The sequence below is a fragment of the Anomaloglossus baeobatrachus genome, chromosome 9 (assembly GCF_048569485.1).
Source record: "Anomaloglossus baeobatrachus isolate aAnoBae1 chromosome 9, aAnoBae1.hap1, whole genome shotgun sequence".
NCBI classification, from domain to species: domain Eukaryota; kingdom Metazoa; phylum Chordata; class Amphibia; order Anura; family Aromobatidae; genus Anomaloglossus; species Anomaloglossus baeobatrachus.
Genome location: NC_134361.1, coordinates 109507181 through 109526511, shown reverse-complemented (window position 1 = coordinate 109526511; position 19331 = coordinate 109507181). Strand labels below are relative to the sequence as shown.

Sequence of the window (19331 nt, the reverse complement as noted above, 5' to 3'; positions counted from 1 at the left end):
ATTATGGGGGCGGGTCGTACGGCGTCACTGCGATGTCACACGGCAGGCGGCCAATAGGAGCAGAGGGGCGGAGATGAGCGGGATGTAAACATCCCGCCCACCTTCTCCCTTCCGCATATCCTACGGGAGCCGCGGTGACGCCGGTAGGAGATGTTCCTCGCTCCTGCGGCTTCACACACAGCGATGTGTGCTGCTGCTGGAGCGAGGAACAACATTGGACCATCGCGTCAGCGTAATTATGATTACGCCGATGCTGCACTGATGATATGATTACGACGCTTTTGCGCTCGTTAATCGTATCATCTAGGCTTTACCACACTACGATGTCGCCTGCGATGCCGAATGTGCGTCACTTTCAATTTGACCCCACTGACCTGCGATGTCGTAGTGTGCAAAGTACCTCTAACTCTTAGGTGAGATAAAAGCATGATTGAAAATGTTAAGGCCACTTCACACATAACGAGATCGCTAACGACATCGTTGCTACGTCACAGTTTCTGTGATGAAACAACGACTTCACCAGCGATCTCGTTATGTTTGACATGTACCAACGATCCGCCCCCTGCTGTGAGATCGTTGGTCGTTGCTGAGTGTCCTGGGCCATTTTTGTCTCGTTGGAGTCCTCCTGGGCAGGATGGATCTGTATGTTTGACACCTACCAACGATCTCGTTAACGACCTAGATAAGAACTTAGAGTGTGACACGTAGGCGTGTAGTTGCGTCACCTTTTCCGTGCCCCCTCTGCACCGATTGGTTGGCGCTGAGAACAGTAAGCAAACACTCGGGAAAGAAGGAGGGATGAATCCGGGTGAAGATGCAGCTTCGATCCGAAAAGCAAGCAAGCAACCGGGAACAAAGAACGGTTCTATCCTCAAAACAAGGCTCAAAAAGGGACAAAGGATGAAGCGATGCAAAGTTGCCTTCTAGGCCGGCCGCCTAATCAGAACGCAGTATTGGCCACCAATCGGAGCGAAGTGGCTTACTGCGTCAAACACTACGCCCCTATTTGAGGTCGGAATCGTTACAGAGCTGCTGTATGACAGGGTCCCAACGACCAATGAGATCGTTATACAAGTCGCTGCATCGATACTAAAGTCGTTGGGAAAATGACTGTGTGACATCTCACCAACGATCTCACCAACGATTTAACAACGATCCGGAAACTGTGACGTAGGAACGATCTCGTTATGTGTGACTGGACCTTTAGGCACTCTCCAATTACATTGCACCGGTGAATCACCTTGACAGGTTTCCTTTAGATTAGAGATGGCTGCAGCCATCTACCAGGATCAGCAATGGAGTAAAGCTGAGCAACCTACCCACTAAGCGTTTATGACATATCTTGTGAACATGGAGAGCTCCTTTGACATGACGTACTGATGGCTGAGAACTGAATAGCTGCATTCTGTTAATATAAATATATTTTTCAAAAATGTTAAATATATTTTATTATACTTTGGGGAAAAAAAGAAAACTAAAATAGGTATGTTTGCAAATGAAATGAAACTCGGTACACATTGCTTTTCATGATAGCATCATGTAAAAGGTAAAATGTAGTGTTGGGTTAATGGATAATATTGGTAACCTAATCCTATGAGTTGGTGAACATTCTGCAGCATTGTAGGCAACGAAACGCAATCCTGTTGGAACGTGCAGAACAAGTGATAGATTTATACATATATGCACTGGCATTCGTATACATACGCTGGTTTGATCTGCAGACTTGACACGCAGATATTTCACTCCAGTGCAAATATTTAGCAAGTGATTATTTGCAGAATACTCAACTCATCAATTTTTCTTTTCTGTGTTAAGAATTCCTTAAGAATTGCAGGATCGATCTTGGGTCATGTTTTCATTTTCGTACAAGACTGTACTCTTTCACAATTTCATTAAGGCATACAATTTCTAACAAGTTTGCGAGAACATATATAATTGGTATAAATTCCTTTTAAATGTTATGTCAGCTCAAATTGTACATTTACTGGAAATGGAGGATGCACAGAACAATGGGATTGAATGGAATTAGTATATAGTGGAATGCGCCCGCTAAACACGAATTTAGCTATTTTGAAGTAATTCTTCCACCATGTGAAACTGCTGCAAGATATTTTAAAGGGCATCATGTCAACAAAGTTTTTGCTGCCCCATCTGAGCACAGCATTTGAAAGGGGCAGAGACTCTGATTCCAGTGATGTGTCACTTACTGGGCTGCCTGCTGTAGTTTTGATAAAATCTCCTTTTTATCTGCTGCAGATCCACCAGTTCTCTGAAATCTGATCTTTGTATAACACCTCCCACACCACTGATTGACAGCTTTCTATGTACACTGTGCATAGGCAGAAAGCTGCCAATCAGTGGTGTGAGCGCTGAAGGGATTATATAGAGCACATAAATATGGAGGATTACATGTGAGCAGGCTTAAGGGTAACTTACACGCTGCTATCATACCCGCCCCTGTCGGTTGTGCGACACGGGCAAATCGCTGCCCGTCGCGCACATCCTCGCTTACACCCGTCACACGGATTTACCTGCCCTGTGACGTCGCTCTGGCCAACGAACCACCTCCTTTGTAAGGCGGCGGTTTGTGCAGCGTCACAGCGATGTCACATGGCAGGCGGCTAATAGAAGCGGAGGGGCGCAGATGAGCGGGACGTAACATCCCGCCCACCTCCTTCCTTCCGCATTGCCGGTGGAGGCAGGTAAGGAGATACTCGTCGCTCCTGCGGTGTCACACACAGCGATGTGTGGTGCCGCAGGAACGCAGAACAACATCGCTAATAAGCAGAAAACGATTTTTTGTTTCAGGACGACCTCTCCGCGGCAAACGTTTTTGACCGCTTTTGCGATCGTTTAAGGTCGATCGTACTTGTCACACACTAGGATATTGTTAATGACGCCGGATGTGCGTCACAAACACCGTGACCCCGACGATAATTCACTAACGATATCGCAGCGTGTAAAGCCCGCTTTACTAGTCCGCTAGTGATAATCTCCTGCTGATGAAATAGTGATTATCAAATCTACACTTACCAGCCTGGTAAGTAATCCATCACTAGGATCAGGATCTCTGTCTCTACATCTTGCTGCTCAAATTATTTGTCAAAAACAAACCTGGTGGCAGATTCTCTTTAAAGAGTGGAAGTATTACATGCTTTTTCTGGTGCAACAACAAAATGAGCATGAAAACAACTAATGGCCAAACAATGTATAAGTTTGGTGAACATGAATGTGCTATTGATTTCCTCTGTAATGCAAACCAAATGACATCAGCGTGTGTCTATGTTACATTACCACTGGTATGTACAAAACGTAATCATTAATAAAAATGCAATTATACAGTAAATGCTTTAATTGGCTAGAATTTAATGGATGATATAGGCAACAAAGCCCATATAAAATGTATATCATAGAATGCACTGCAGGAGGGAATCAGACGGATTGCACATCGTAAGGAATTGTGTGTGGTTATCAAGTATCTGGAAGTGTTAGAAATGATGCGGTGCCTAAGAATTGGTGTGTAGTTTGCTATCTCGCTTCATATTTTGCAGGCAATGAAGTGCACATTAGCTAAAAAGATTCATCAGAGCTATCAGGATAGTGATAGTGTTCACTGTTCAGGACTAAAGGCCGCTTTACACGCAACGACATCGCTAACGAGATATCGTTGGGGTCACGGAATTCGTGAAGCACATCCGGCCTCGTTAGCGACGTTGTTGCATGTGACACCTACGAGCGACCGCTAACGATCAGAAATACTCACCTAATCGTTGATTGTTGACACGTCGTTCATTTTCAAAATATCGTTGCTCGTTCTGGACGCAGGTTGTTCGTCGTTCCTGAGGCAGCACGCATCGCTACGTGTGACACTCTGAGAACGCCGAACAACAGCATTCTTGCGTCCTCCGGCAACGAGGTGGGAGTGACGGGAATACGGCTGCTCTCCGCCCCTCCGCTTCTATTGGTGGCCCGCTGATTGAAGTCGCTGTGACGCCGCACGAACCACCCCCTTAAAAAAGAGGTTATTCGCCGGCCACAGCGATGTCGCCAGGAAGGCAAGTCCGTTTGACGCGTCCTAGCGATATTGTTCGCAATGGGCAGCGAATTGCCCGTGACGCACAAACGATGGGGGCGGGTGCGATGGCTAGCGACATCGCTAGCGATGTAGCAGCGTGTAAAGCGGCCTTAAATGACTAAAGGTTTTGAGGTTCATCCATGAATGGATGTCTTATTGTTGAGGAAGTGTATTACTTATAAAAACAGGAAACATTGAGGAGCAGGGTAAATAAGGGGTTGAAAAAAAATGTGCATATATTGAGCAATACTTAGGGGGTAAGCCGCTGAATAATCAGATTGCAATTTTGCACTTCTGTCCCTCATTTCAGTTGAATGTGCTGCAACTACAAACCTAGGCGCCACCATCACATAGTTTCACATGAAGATAAAATGACATGGTGATAATGATATCTAATTATGCTCTTTTTATGTTTACAAGCCACAAGGGTCAGGAAATAGATGTTTTGGATCAATATAACCATTGATCATAATATCCCGGTTAGAGATGAGGTTCACCAGGTTGAGCCTGACATTAGATAAAGTTCAGTTCGGGACCCGGACTTGACCTGAACTTGATCCCGGAATATGAACCACGTTGAATGACAGCTTAGGTCTTGCCCACATACAGCCAGCCATAAACAGGGCATTTTTGGGGGTGGGTTTTTTGGGCGGGGGGAGGGGACAAACTACATCTGAAAGCATTGTTTTTTCCCCCAGTATGAGCCATTCAGCGACTGCAAGCGGCCAGCACTGGACCGACCACCGGGTGTACCTGAGTATTCCGATGCTCGATCAAGTGGTTAAAGGGAACCTGTCAGCAGATTTGGTGACTATAAGCTGCGTCCACCACCAGTGAGCTCTTATATACAGCATTCTAACATGCTGTATATAAGAGCCCAGGACGCTGTGTAGAATGGAAAAATCACTTTATAATACTCACCTAAACGGTCACTGCGGTGGAGTTTGGTCATATGGGCATTTCCGTTCTCCAGTGCCAGCGCCTCTTCTTTCGGCCATCTTCATCTTCCTTCTGAAGCCTGTGTGCATAATGCATCCTATGTCATCCACACTCACCGGTCCCGCACAGGTGCACTACAATACTTTGATCTGCCCTGCTCAGGGTCGATCAAAGTGCACCTGCACATTACCTCAATTCCGGCGATTGTGGATGACGTAGGATGTGTCAAAGACGCCGGCTTCAGAAGAAGGACGACAAAGATGGCCAAAAGAGGAGGCACCAGCACCAGAAAACGGAAGACGCCCATATGCCATATGACCCAACTCCACCACAGGCTTCAGAAGGAAGATGAAGATGGCCGAAAGATGAGGCACCGATATGGCCCAACTCCACCACAGCGACCGTTTAGGTAAGTATTATAAAGTGATTTTTACGTTCTACACAGCGGGGCCTGGGCTCTTATATACAGCATGTTAGAATGCTGTAAATAAGAGCCCACTGGTGGTGGCAACCGCTTATAGGCCTCAAATCTGGTGACAGGTTCCCTTTAATAAACAAAAAGTACCCGAACTCCAAACTCGGATACTGAATGTATTTTTAAAGTCTGTGTTTGGTCCAAACTTTACAGTTCAAGTTTGCTCATCGCAAATCCTGTTCAATCTTTTGGACCATATATATGAACAAAATAGCATAAGCTGTCAATGGCTAAAAAAAATCCAGCCTGACAAATTATGTTTTTGGCAGTCAATGGTTTGCATTGGCTAACCTATGGTTAGCTAACAAAGAAAAATTGCCTATTGTGGTCTACTTTTATCTTATGTGTATGTGCAGCTTAAAGACATTGTCCAGGAATATTTGTTTATGGCTGCAAAGGCTTGTGGATGATGAATATAATCCTTCCCGGCTTCAGCCACGCCAATCCTCCACAGCTGTGGTCTTCAGCTACAGCAGTCGCATGCATTGTATTCAAGACATCACGGTAGAGGACTGTAAACTATAACCAAGATGGCACGAGACACTGAGCCAAGAGATTGGCAGCAGCTGTCACCACTGGCCACCATAGTGGCATAGCGGCATTTCTGGAGTCAGGGAGAGTGATTATTGCTGTATCTTTAGTTGTTATAAATCTCCGCAAGTCTCTAAAAGCGTATCCCAGGCAAACTCTTCAACGCAACTTTTGCTGTTGTCATTTTTTGGAGGACACATGGTCAGCTGCTTATGGTGGGTTCACACGACCGTTTCCTCTCCATCAGAGAAAAGCAGTCATATTTATGCTAATCACTATCTGAGTTTGACCTAAGTCTGATCAGAGTGGTATCAGTTTTTCTTGGAGGAGGAGAAAAAAAAAGTTTCTCCACCTTCTCCATTCTGTCAGTCTGTGAAAATCAGGACACACTCAGGTGTCATCCGAGTGCAGTCTGATTTTTTTCATGGATCCATAGACTTGAACTTGAAGTGCCATCTGATTCTCAGAGGAATCTTGTGCATGCTGCCATGTTTCGGAGGAATCTTGTGCATGCTGCCATGTTTCAGAGGAATCTTGTGCATGCTGAGATTTTTTTCACACTTGTTGAATTGGACAGTGAAAATAATTGTTACTCTGCACTGCCCCAGTGAATAACATTGGTCTGAGTGTGATCCGTTTTTTTTAATGGATAGCACCCGGACTGAAAATTTGTCGTGTGCATGAGCCCTTAGAGTCAGTGTCCAACGATAATAAATGAGGGAAGCCCAGTAGTATGCCATGAATGAAGGCACTTAGAGATCCCGTTCATGGTGTCTGCATCACTGACCTGCTAGTGTTGGGTGTACTATATAGGTATTATATTTCTCTATAATGAAACATTATATAGATTATTTCTTTTATAATGAACTCTATATTATTTCCCTTAAGGAAAAAAAAAATGAAAGAATGTCTGCAATACATCATCCTGGGTTTACTTAGAAACCATACCTGCCTGAAGGCAAAGACCAGCAAGTCGTTACAGGACAAGGGAGCTTCCATTCTTTCCATGTCAGACCACTGCAGTTTGATCTTCTCAGTAATAGAAATTGCTATACAATACGTCGCCCCTTTCATATACCTTTTGGTGTAAAAATCACACTATTCAGTAAATGAAAATGAGTGATGGTCACATTTTGTAAAATAATAATCTGCATGGATTTTAGGAGACGTTGCTCATCCCAATATTCCTCTTCAATCCTACCATTACAGCTTTGAAATCATTTACCTTCTTCATCAATACTCCACCTAAAGCATCCTACTTTATTACTAGTGATGGGTGGACTCGCAAATAACCAGTACAGCGAACTTAACTGGATTTAAAAAAAAAAATCCGGTTCCAGCCTGAGATTGGCCGCATTCCAGTCCCCATATAAGTCTATGGGGACCAGAATCCAGCAATTAAAAATGGTGGTAGAAGGAATAGGGGGATAGGAGCAGGCGCGCTATACTTACCGAGGCTCTGGGTCAGCTGTAATTGCTCCCGTGACCATTCACTTCTGAGGCCGTGCATTAGCCTCAATGCATATGTACTGCTTTCCTCGCCCACCGGCGCCTGTGATTGGTTGCAGTCAGATGCGCCCCCACCGTGAATGACAGCGTGTCCGCTGACTGCCTCCAATCACAGGCGCTACGTGTATCTATCTGCTTTTTATCTGTACCTGTGCTGTGTTGATTGGAGTATTTGATGTTGGTTTGTGCATTTTTATATGTTTGGGATCTAACATGTTTTAATTTTCCATATTGGGTGACTACTCAGTATACAGTAATTTTTTTTCCATACGCAGTGTGTAAGCCACCTGTTTAAACTATGCATGGGACAGAAGCGTATACTTTGACCTTCTTTAGTTTACTACAACTTGACACTATACGTTCTTCATCCAGCTGTACAAAAAAAGTTTTATCTACTGCATTCTAAGATTAGCAGATGGACTATACCAAGAGGTCATCCATTTATATATACGTTATAGAGAAGTAAACATTGCGCAAAGGATCTTCTTGGGAGGCGGCATTCTATATATCCCTATGTCATATGTTACCAAACACTTGTCAGAGGTGATTACAGCTCAGGACGTCAATGTCAGAATGAAGAGAAACAGTTATTAATGTGACCGGTGATCTATTTATGCAAGGTTTGTGGGAGCCATAAATGATCTCATATTTATGTTTTCCTTTCACAGGGAGGAAAGAAGACCTATCAGGGGCCATGTGCAGGACGAGATTGCAGCGGGGGCTGCAAATGCTTTCCAGAGAAAGGAGCTCGGGTAAGTTTTTTCCCTTTTACATTGGATGGAAACATTTGCAGCTAAGTCTTATCTCTTAATTTATTTTTTTTCACAAAGTACATCTGGAGAAACAAGAGTCTGGTAAGATCATGCATCTGTGTAAGAGATGGAGAACATCTGTGGGACCATGTGGTCCTCTGACCTAATTGGGGGCCTGTAAGACATTGGCTCTTTCACCCTCGTTGCAGCTGAACATTTAGTCCTACAGGTTTTCCACTCGATCTGTTTCAGTGTTTTTGAAGCAGCAGGGTCCACAAGAGTGAATATCACTGTGATTCTACAGATATATTCCTGTATCCACAACATTCCATTCCAAACTGGTCTGTATAGTGCATAGGAAGGAGCAGACGATAATCATGTTCATATTGTTACACGCCATCGTGAAGGTAAGATAAAAAAAATACATAACTCCATCTAGATCATGACACGTAACTCCAGAGATCGAGAGAAACAACCTTGTTAGGTAGCGGCCTTACACTCAACAGAGTTGTCCAGTGAAGACACGTTATTACCTATCCTCAAAATATGTGTTACCTTACTGGTGGTTGTCCGACCATTGTGACCCACCTTGATCCCCTGATCTGGAAATTTGTATACCCGTTACTTAGTGGAGCAGGTTGGGTGTCCAACAGCAGTGCCATTTATTCTCTCTGGGTCTGCCGAAAAAAGCCAAGCTCAGTGCTCTGCAGCTCTATAAGGAATGAATGTAGCAGTGGTAAAACTTGCACGCTGCAGCTTCATTCTAAAGGTACTGTCACACATAACGAGATCGCTAGCGAGATCGCAGCTGAGTCACCGTTTTGGTGACGCAGTAGCGATCCCGTTAGCGATCTTGTTATGTGTGACACTTACCAGCGATCAGGCCCCTGCTGTGAGATCGCTAGTCGTTGCTGAATGGTCCAGGTCATTTTCTTCAAAGGCAATGTTTTGCCGGGCAGACACATCGCTGTGTTTGACACTGTGTGACAGGATCACAGTGACTGCTGAGATTGTTATACAGGCCGCTACTGCGACCTGTATTGTTCCTGCATTGCTGGTAAGATCTGACTGTGTGAGATCTCACCTGCGACCTCCCAGCGACTTACCTGCGATCCCTATCAGGTCGCATCGTTTTCGGGATCGCTGTTAAGTCGTTGTGTGTGACTAGGCCTTAACATGGATAAAAGTTTACTGCTACGCTGATCGCTGCAGGTCCCAGCGGTCAGATCCCATCAATCAACAACTTATCACCACACCTGTAGATAGGTGAAGACTTGTTTTCACTGGACAACTCCTTTTAAGAATGATTGTTTGTCCACCAGCTGTTCCTTCTGACCACCACGTATAAGGAGAGGAAAGAAGTCACTGCAAAATCCCCCTGAATGCTTACAGAAGCTATGAAGTCTAATATGCCCATTTTTCTTTCTGAGATCTACCATTCTGTAAGATTCATGAAATCCCCATATGCACATTACATGGTCTATATCGGCAAAATTATGGTGATTAGCGAACATATATATATATATATATATATAATTGACCATGTTTAGGGATCCTACCCAATAGTAGACAGAGACTGAAAAGTTCCTTTGCAGCCCAAGAGCTCATAAAAATGCTAAATTGCACCTGCTTTGGAGGTATAAATGTGCACCTTACCTCTTTGGCCCTTTTTCTGGCCTTATCACAGTTGCCACCAGTGGTATATCCACCCCTGATCCTGCTCTATTGACCAGAGCCAAAGTCGCTGGGAAGAGTGACTGTCCCTCAGAAGGATCCCTCAAAACATTGCGTAAGTGGCCAATTGGTTCCAGTAGGTAAGAAACCTCAAGCAGCGTTGCAGTAACTTCTCAGAAGTTTCTTAATATTTCAGACATTGAATGTAGAATAAATGAAACGAAATATCACTCATCTCAACTTACAGATGACCTGTGACATTATGTGCGTGAGCCTATAGATGAGATACAACAGGTTCCTCTTACATGTCGCTGTCTTCAGAATGCGATGCCATGTAGTCAGTGTTTCTTACGAGATGCCGTGGGGTAATAATAAAAAGGTTCTCTCTCTGGATTACTTACCTATTCATCACCAAGGACCCCCTCCAAACTCAAGAACAGTTGTCACTATATGAATGAAGCAGCGGTGCTTATACAGTGGGGAAAAAAAGTATTTAGTCAGCCACCAATTGTGCAAGTTCTAACATCATAGGTAGACCACAACTATGAGAGGCAAAATGAGAAAACAAATCCAGAAAATCACCTTGTCTGATTTGGCAACAGTTTATTTGTAAATTATGGTGCAAAATAAGTATTTGGTCAATAACAAAAGTTCATCTCAATATTTTGTTATATATCCTTTTTTCGCAATGACAGAGGTCAAACGTTCTCTATGCAAGTCATTCACTAGGTCCCCCCTTGTGGTTCTGGGATTTTTGCTCACCGTTCTTGTGATTATTTTGACTCCACGGGGTGAGATCTTGTGTGGAGCTCTAGATCGAGGGAGATTATCAGTGGTCTTGTATGTCTTCCATTTTATTATTGCTCCCACAGTTGATTCCATTACACCAAGCTGCTTGTCTATTGCAGATTCAGTTTTCCCAGCCTAATGCAGGGCTACAATTTTGTTTCTAGTTTCCTTCAACAGCTCTTTGGTCTTCAAGCATTCAACACCTTTCTGTTCACACATAGGTACATGGAGACCCACTTTATCAAGATTGGTGGGATTACAGTGGTTGGGTCCTCAGAAGTCATACAGTGGGTACGGAAAGTATTCAGACCCCTTTAAATTTTTCACTCTTTGTTTCATTGCAGCCATTTGGTAAATTCAAAAAAGTTCATTTTTTTCTCATTAATGTATACTCTGCACCCCATCTTGACAGAAACCCCCCCAGAAATGTAGACATTTTTGGAAACTTTTTAATCAAGAAAAAAATGAAATATCACATGGTCATAAGTATTCAGACCCTTTGCTCAGACACTCATATTTAAGTCTCATACTATCCATTTCCTTGTGATCCTCTTTGAGATGGTTCTACTCCTTCATTGGAGTCCAGCTGTGTTTAATTAAACTGATAGGACTTGATTTGGAAAGGCACACACCTGTCTATATAAGACCTCACAGCTCATGGTGCATGTCAGACCAAATGAGAACCATGAGGTCAAAGGAACTGTCGAAGGAAACAGAATTATGGCAAGGTACAGATCTGTCTAAGGTTACAAAATAATTTCTGCAGTACTCAAGGTTACAAAGAGCACAATGGCCTCCATAATCCTTAAATGGAAGAAGTTTGGGACCATCAGAACTCTTCCTAGACCTGGCCGTCCATCCAATCTGAGCAATTGTGGGAGAAGAGCCTTGGTGAGAGAGGTAAAGAAGAACCCCAAGATCACTGTGGCTGAGCTCCAGAAATGTAGTAGGAGATAGGAGAAAGTTCCACAAAGTCAACTATCACTGCAGCCTCTACCAGTCGAGCCTTTATGGCAGAGTGGCTCGACGGAAACCTCTCCTCACTGCAAGACATATGAAAGCCTACATGGAGTTTGCAAATAAAGACATGAAGGACTCCCAGACTATGAGAAATAAGATTCTCTGGTCTGATGAGATGAAGATAGAACCTTTTGGTGATAATTCTAAGCGGTATGTGTGAAGAAAACCAGGCACTGCTCATCACCTGCCCAATACAATCCCAACAGTGAAACATGGTGGTGGCAGCATCACGCTATGGGGGTGTTTTTCAGCTGCAGGGACAGGACGACTGGTTGCAATTGAAGGAAAAATAAATGCGGCCAAGTACAGAGATATCCTGGAAGAAAACCTCTTCCAGAGTGCTCTGGACCTCAGACTTGGCCGAAGGTTCACCTTCCAAACAAGACAATGACCCTAAACACACAGCTAAAATAACAAAGGAGTGGCTTCAGAACATCTCTGTGACCATTCTTGATTTGCTCAGCCAGAGGCCTGTCCTAAACCCAATTGTGCATCTCTGGAGAGACCTGAAAATAGCTGTCCTCCAACATTCACCATCCAACCTGACGGAACCGGAGAGGATCTGCAAGGAAGAATTGCAGAGGATCCCCAAATCCAGGTGTGAAAAACTTGTTGCATCATTCCCAAGAAGACTCATGGCTGTACTAGCTCAAAAGGGTGATTTACTCAATACTGAGCAAAGGGGCTGAATACTTATGACCATGTGATATTTTAGTTTTTCTTGATTAAACAATGTGCAGAATTTCTACATTTCTGGTTTTTTTCTGTCAAGATGGGGTGCAGAGTGTACATTAAGTGAGAAAAAATGTTTTTTTTTATCTTACCAAATGGCTGCAATGAAACAATGAGTGAAAAATTTAAAGGGGTCTGAATACTTTCCGGACCCACTGTATATTTCTCAAAGAAGTACAATTTACAAAAACATAAGTGAAAGAAAGCAAAAATTTAGATGAGCCATCAGTGTCCTGTTCCTTTTCTCTACAGCCTTTTTCTCAGCTGTAAGGGATGGTAGGGTGATAAGCGCTAAATGACATCTACCAACAATGGGAAAAGATTGCTAAGTAGAGAGCTATGCAGAACATCTGTGCTGTGTCCAATTCCTGTAATTTTGCTGAAAGATCACATTAATGAAGGCAGCATGGCATCTTAATGTGGGTCAAGTGCGCTGATAATATTTTTCTATGACTCAAGAACAATGGTAACGGTAGCTTAAGATGGAATCAAAGCTCCCTGGCAGCTGCTGACCATAACGTGGACAGATCAGGAGCGCACATATCTGTCTTCTGCTCCTCTCTGGAGCCCTGGCATGGCTGTTTGATCTGGCTGTAGAAGTGTTGACATTGCACTAAAAGCTGCTGGCATCCCTTTTGTTTGGATGTCACAAAGATTTGGTCTGCTTTTACAGGCAATCTGAGAACAGAAAGTGCTTCTTCTTTAGGCGCATCAGGCAATCTGGGGACCATATGAACTTCTCCATGTTGCTGTCTTAAATTGTATTCTCAAAGACTTACCGTATTTTGTTTTGCTTACTTCCTAAAACAGATTTAATCCCATTCATACCAATGGAATTGGGGGACACAATGAGCAAGAAAACTAGCTTTACCTTCTTGTAGCTTGGAAACTTTCAATGTAACATGAGCTTCATTCAGAAATTTATTTTTTTTACAGATTTACACCGTTTCTTTTATGTAGTATATGACTCACAGGATCAGAATATTTCTTTAAGGGCACTATAATTATGCAATTATACAGAATCGGTAGTGCTTTCTCCCCAGAGCCCCTGGCTGCCATTGACATGTGAGATATTTAGCCACAGGATGAAAATTCTCTCTATTACCACTACGGTATTTAGACTAGATTTTAAACCCTGACATGTATGGGCAGTTGTTTTAGAGTTAAATTTGCCCGTACATCTTCTTATGCCAATATAATAATAATAATTTTATTCATTTACATAACGCTATTAATTCCACAGCGCTTTACATACATTGGCAATACTGTCCCCATTAGGGCTCACAATCTAGAGTCCCTATCTATATGTCTTTGGAGTGTGGGAGGAAACCCATGCAAACACGGGGAGAACATACAAACTCCTTGCAGATGGTGTCTTTGGTGGGATTTGAACCCAGGACCCCAGCGCTGCAAGACGGCAGTGCTAACCACTGAGCCACCGTGCCACCCTTAACTTCTTAAAGGGAACCTGTCACCTAAAATATGCGTTCTGAGCTATCAGCAGACGCATATGTGCCCTAATTACACCTCCCTACCCATCCCTGTGTTATAAAATTGTATAATATGATAGTAATATAAAACGTTTTATTACCTTCATATTTCCTATGTAAATAGCAGGGAATATGGTGACAGGGGCGGCTCCTTGCCCTGCATATGTTCCGTGGTATCACGCCCCTGTGGGCGTGATACCATGGAGTCACATGAGCAACGTCCCCGTCACTCATTCTTTCCTGCGCACGTTTACACTTACTATTGCGGAAGGCTTCTCTTCCGGGTTCTCCTTGTCAGTTTCAGACGCGCACTGCGCATGCGCAGTGCTCATCTGAAGCCGGCGCGTGAACACCCGGAAAGGAAGCCTGCCACAATGCACGCAGGATAGAATGAGCGACGGTGACGTTGCTCATTTGACTCCATTGTATCACGCTCACAGGAGCGTGATACCACGGAAAGTATGCAGGGCAAGGCGCCGCCCCTGTGACCATATTCCCTGCTATTTGCATAGGAAATATGAAGGTAATAAAACCTTTTTTATTACTTTCATATTATACAATTTTATAACACAGGGATGGGTAGGGAGGTGTAATTAGGGCACATATGCGTCTGCTGATAGCTCAGAACGCATATTTTAGGTGACAGGTTCCCTTTAAGGACTGAGCAACTTTGTACATTAAAGGGTTGTCCTCCTGATTAGCTGGATCTAAAGCTATTGAGCTAGTTTTATCTCATGGGAAACAATTTTTGGAAGAGAATTTCTGCATAGATTTTTTTTTTTTTTTAAACTTTGAATTTTTATTGAGATTTTCAATTTACGTTTTTCATACATAAAATAAAACATAAAATTCACAATTCTTATCGAACCTAGACAAACAATGACAGGACAGGTGAGGAGGGTTAGGAGGGGAGAGGAGAAATAGGAGGGAAGAGGGAAGGGTTTCAAGAGTCCATGCTCCTTCCATAGGACCCATAGGCCTCAATCTCACAGATCCTCCTGTCCCGCAAAGTAGTCCCATGGTGCCTGGAAACGGCCTGGAAACGGTCAACTGTGTCATGCAATAGTGCCGTGAGATGTTCCATGCGTCTAACGTCCAGTAATCTATACTTGAAGCTCTGGAGTGAGGGTGTCCCTGGCTGCCTCCAATTCTTTGCAATTAAGCATCTGGCCGCCGTAAGGATGTGGGACAAAAGCTTAGAGGCCGTTTTTCCCAATCCCCCATTCCCAAGACCCAGAACATAGATCAGGGGATCAAGATCAACCTTTATATATAGTACTTTATGGATCAACCCTCTAACCCGCTCCCAGAAGGGGACTATCCCTGGACAGGACCGGAATATGTGCAGAATGGTGCCCCTGCCTCCCCCGCATCTCCAGCAACAAGCCGGTATGGAGGTTTCTATGCCATGAAGGAAATCTGGAGTGTGGTACCAAAATAGCAAAATTTTATAGATATTTTCCTTATATAGTGTGCATATTGACGTCTTGGCGGCGTTTCCCCAGATTTCTGCCCATTCCTGAGGAAGTATCCGCCTTCCCAATAGAGACTCCCATTTGGCATGTATGGAAAAGACCCCTCGGGCCCCTCCCGTGACTCAGAAAGCAAAATGTAAATTTCCGAAATCAGCCCCTTAGTATCAGTGCCCCTTCTGCAAATTTTCTCAAAATCTGTGGGAATCGAGGCCCCTGCCCTGCCAAACAAGGAGCCAGCCAAGTCTCTGATCTGCAGATATTAGAAAAACTCTCGATTAGGGCTCCGCCACACATCCGTGAAACACGTGCGTGTTTGGTCCGTTTCCGTGTATACTGGAGACACGGCCAAACGTGCACCAATGTTACTATATCTCAGCGGTTACAAATGCGTTTTTGGTTATGTCCGTTAGTGATGCGTTTTGTGGGCCGTGTCTCACGCCAGCATATCCGTTTTATTCACGCAACACGCAGCACGGACCCAATGAAAGTCAATGGGTCTGTGCACACGTCCGAGTGACACGGACGCATCTCTGTTTGTTCCCTGTATGTTTTGTACTTTTTTCATGTGATGTCAGTCTTTTTTCTTTTTCTGTTTCGTTCTCTCCCTCAGTCCGTCGGTCGGTCTCTATGTCTGTCGGTCGGTCTCTCTGTCTTATCTGTCCCTTTAGCTGTCTGTTGGTCAGTCCCCCCCCTCTCTCATACTTACCGCTCCCCGATCTCCTGCGCGGCGCTGCACTGCTGTTATAAAAACTCCGGCGGCTTTTACTATTTTGAAAAAGCCGGCCGCCCATTAATCAATCTCGTATTCCCTGCTTTACCCGCCCACCGGCGCCTGTGATTGGTTGCAGTCACACACACCCACCATGCTGAGTGACAGCTGTCTCACTGCACCCAATCACAGCAGCCGGTGGGCGTGTCTATACTGTGCATTGAAAAAAATAAATAAATAATTAAAAAAAACGGCGTGCGGTCCCCCCCCATTTTAATACCAGCCAGATAAAGCCATACGGCTGAAGCCAGATGAAGCCATACGGTGGCCGCGGGTAACCTCAGTGACAGCAGCTGATCGCGCTACTCATCTCATTAGCTGCGTGGAGGTGACCGGAGCGGCGGTGTCTTCTGCTGCTCCTGTCAGCTCCATGCAGCAGAGCTGGAAGCGACGCTGGAGTCCGTGGATTACGCCGGACATGGAGGGTTTGTCGGGGTTAATAAATTGGTAATGAGGGAATTTGTTTGTGTTTTTTATTTCTAATAAAGGATTTTTTTCGGGTGTGTGTGTTTTTTTACAGTCACTTACAGATTAATCATGGAAGGTGTCTCATAGACGCCTGACATGATTAATCTAGGACTTATTGGCAGCTATGGGCTGCCAATAACTCCTTATTACCCCGATTTGCCAACGCACCAGGGTAAATCGGGAAGAGCCGGGTACAGCCCCAGAACTGTCGCATATAATGTATGCGGCAATTCTGGGCGGCTGCTGACTGATATTGTTAGGGTGGGGGGCTCCCCATAACGTGGAGCTCCCCATCCTGAGAATACCAGCCTTCAGCCGTATGGCTTTATCTGGCTGGTATTAAAATGGGGGGGGACCGCACGCCGTTTTTTTTAATTATTTATTTATTTTTTTCAATGCACAGTATAGACACGCCCACCGGCTGCTGTGATTGGGTGCAGTGAGACAGCTGTCACTCAGCGTGGTGGGTGTGTGTGACTGCAATCAATCACAGGCGCCGGTGGGCGGGTAAAGCAGGGAATACGAGATTGATTAATGAGCGGCCGGCTTTTTCAAATTAGAAAAAGCCGCCGAAGCAGTGTGAACGCCGTGCAGCGCCGGTGATCGGGGAACGGTGAGTATGAGAGAGGGGGGGACACTTCAGTCACTCGGGGGATTAGCGGTCACCGGTGAATCCTTCACAGGTGACCGCTAATCAGTACACGGCACACAGACAGAGCCGCGGCATGAGAATGAAGTCGGGTGAAGTTCACCCGAGTTCATTCTCATCCCGCTACTCTGTCTTCCGACATGTAGTAACGACATTTTGCATCACACACGTACATTTCACACGGACAACACATACACATGTCAGTTATTTCACTCACGCACACACGGACATTCCACACGCACATACGGCTAGCATACGGGATACACACGCAGGCCACACATACCATAAAAACGGACCTAAAAAACGGAAAACGGACCCGAAAAACGGCCCGTTTTACACGGACGTGGTTTTCACGGATGTGTGGCGGAGCCCTTAGAGATAGAGAATTTATCTCTAAGGTACTCAAAGTAATGGATCTGCATTGTACTTCCATCTATAATGTCTGCAAATCTGAATAGACCTGCCTTGAGCCAGGGGTGCACCGTGTCCGACTCCAGACTGCTTGGGAGCAAGGGTTGGTATATGAAGGACACCAGAGGGGAGCAGGGGGATGCCAAAGGAAATCTTCTAATGCAAAATGCCCAGAGGTCCCTAGTGAACTGCATCGGTCCAAGAAGAGGGGGGGCGAATTACACCGGGCTGGGGGCCACAGGAGCGCGTTTGGATGTATAGGCGCCAGCCAAAGTTTTTCAATCTCAGTCCACCTGTTGTATGCCCAAAGGGACACCCAACAGGGGATCCTCCTAAGATGGGCCGCCCAATAGTATTTTAGGATGTCTGGGACAGAAAGCCCCCCCCTGTTTCTCCGAGCCATCAACACCTCCCTGGCCACCCTATGACGTTTGTTACACCAAATAAATCTAAGGATAGCCGCCTGAAGGGACTTCAGCTCCTTTATTGGTACCTTAACTGGGAGGGTTTCAAAGAAATATAATAATTTTGGGAGCAAGCTCATTTTAACCGCCGCAATGCGCCCCATCCACGAAACAGGGAGGGGCAACCACTTGCTCAAAAGAGTTCTCAGCTCTCGGAAAAGGGGGGGGGAAGTTAAGGTTATAGAGGGAATCATAAGTAGATGTGAGGTTAACCCCCAGGTACTTGACCGCATCTGTCTTCCAACGAAACTTAAAATTCAAACGAAGGTAATCAAGGCCAACCGGGTCGAGATTCAAGGGCATTGCCTCCGTTTTGCTAGAGTTGATCTTATACCCCGAAAGGCTCCCGTACCTACCCAAGGTGCACATTAAAATTGGAAGGGACACATGGCTGTTAGTAAGTGTAATGAGCACATCGTCGGCAAAAAGCGAGATTTTAAACGGTTTATTCCTGACCAGGACCCCCGAGATGTCTGGGTTGCTCCTGACCGAGGCCGCGAGGGGCTCTATGCATAGCGCAAAAAGGAGGGGGGACAGGGGGCACCCCTGCCTGGTGCCATTGGAGATGAGAAAAGGCTTAGAGATGTGGAGGGGGAGTTTGATAGAGGCCGTAGGAGCGCTTTACAGGGACTTAAAGACCCGCATCAAGCCACCCGAGATCCCAAAGACCTCCATTGTCTTGAAGAGAAAAGGCCACGCAAGGCGGTCAAAAGCCTTCTCTGCATCTAGACTCAACACCAACGCCTGTTGCTTCGTCCGATTTGCCACATCCACCAGGTCTATGACCTTCCTGGTGTTGTCCCCCTCCTGACGGCAAGGGACAAAACCCACCTGGTCTTTATACACGAGTTGGGGCAACCATCGATTAAGCCTGGCCGCCAAGAGCTTGGTGAACATCTTCAAATCGGAGTTCAAAAGGGCTATTGGTCTATAATTAGCACAGTCCAATGGGTCCCTGGGTGGGATTTTTTTATTTTATTCAGAATCCAACTAACAATTGTCTCCCATGTCTACATACAGTTATTAATTACCACAACAATAGGGTTGTTATATTCTACTTTGCAATTGTTTTAGACAGGCATTACAGGACGCTGCACAGTAACTGGTTA

General features: G+C 44.9%; 1 protein-coding gene across 2 annotated transcripts in view; it reads left to right on the top strand.

The window, feature by feature from the left end:
- The window catches only part of COL4A6 (collagen type IV alpha 6 chain), a 426839-nt gene that overhangs the window by 145462 nt on the left and 262046 nt on the right, over positions 1-19331 (top strand). For both annotated transcript variants that reach the window (XM_075323930.1, XM_075323929.1), the window contains exon 4: positions 8198-8281. In XM_075323930.1, coding sequence (XP_075180045.1) covers positions 8198-8281 — 84 coding nt within the window. The remainder of the gene's footprint in view (positions 1-8197; positions 8282-19331) is intronic.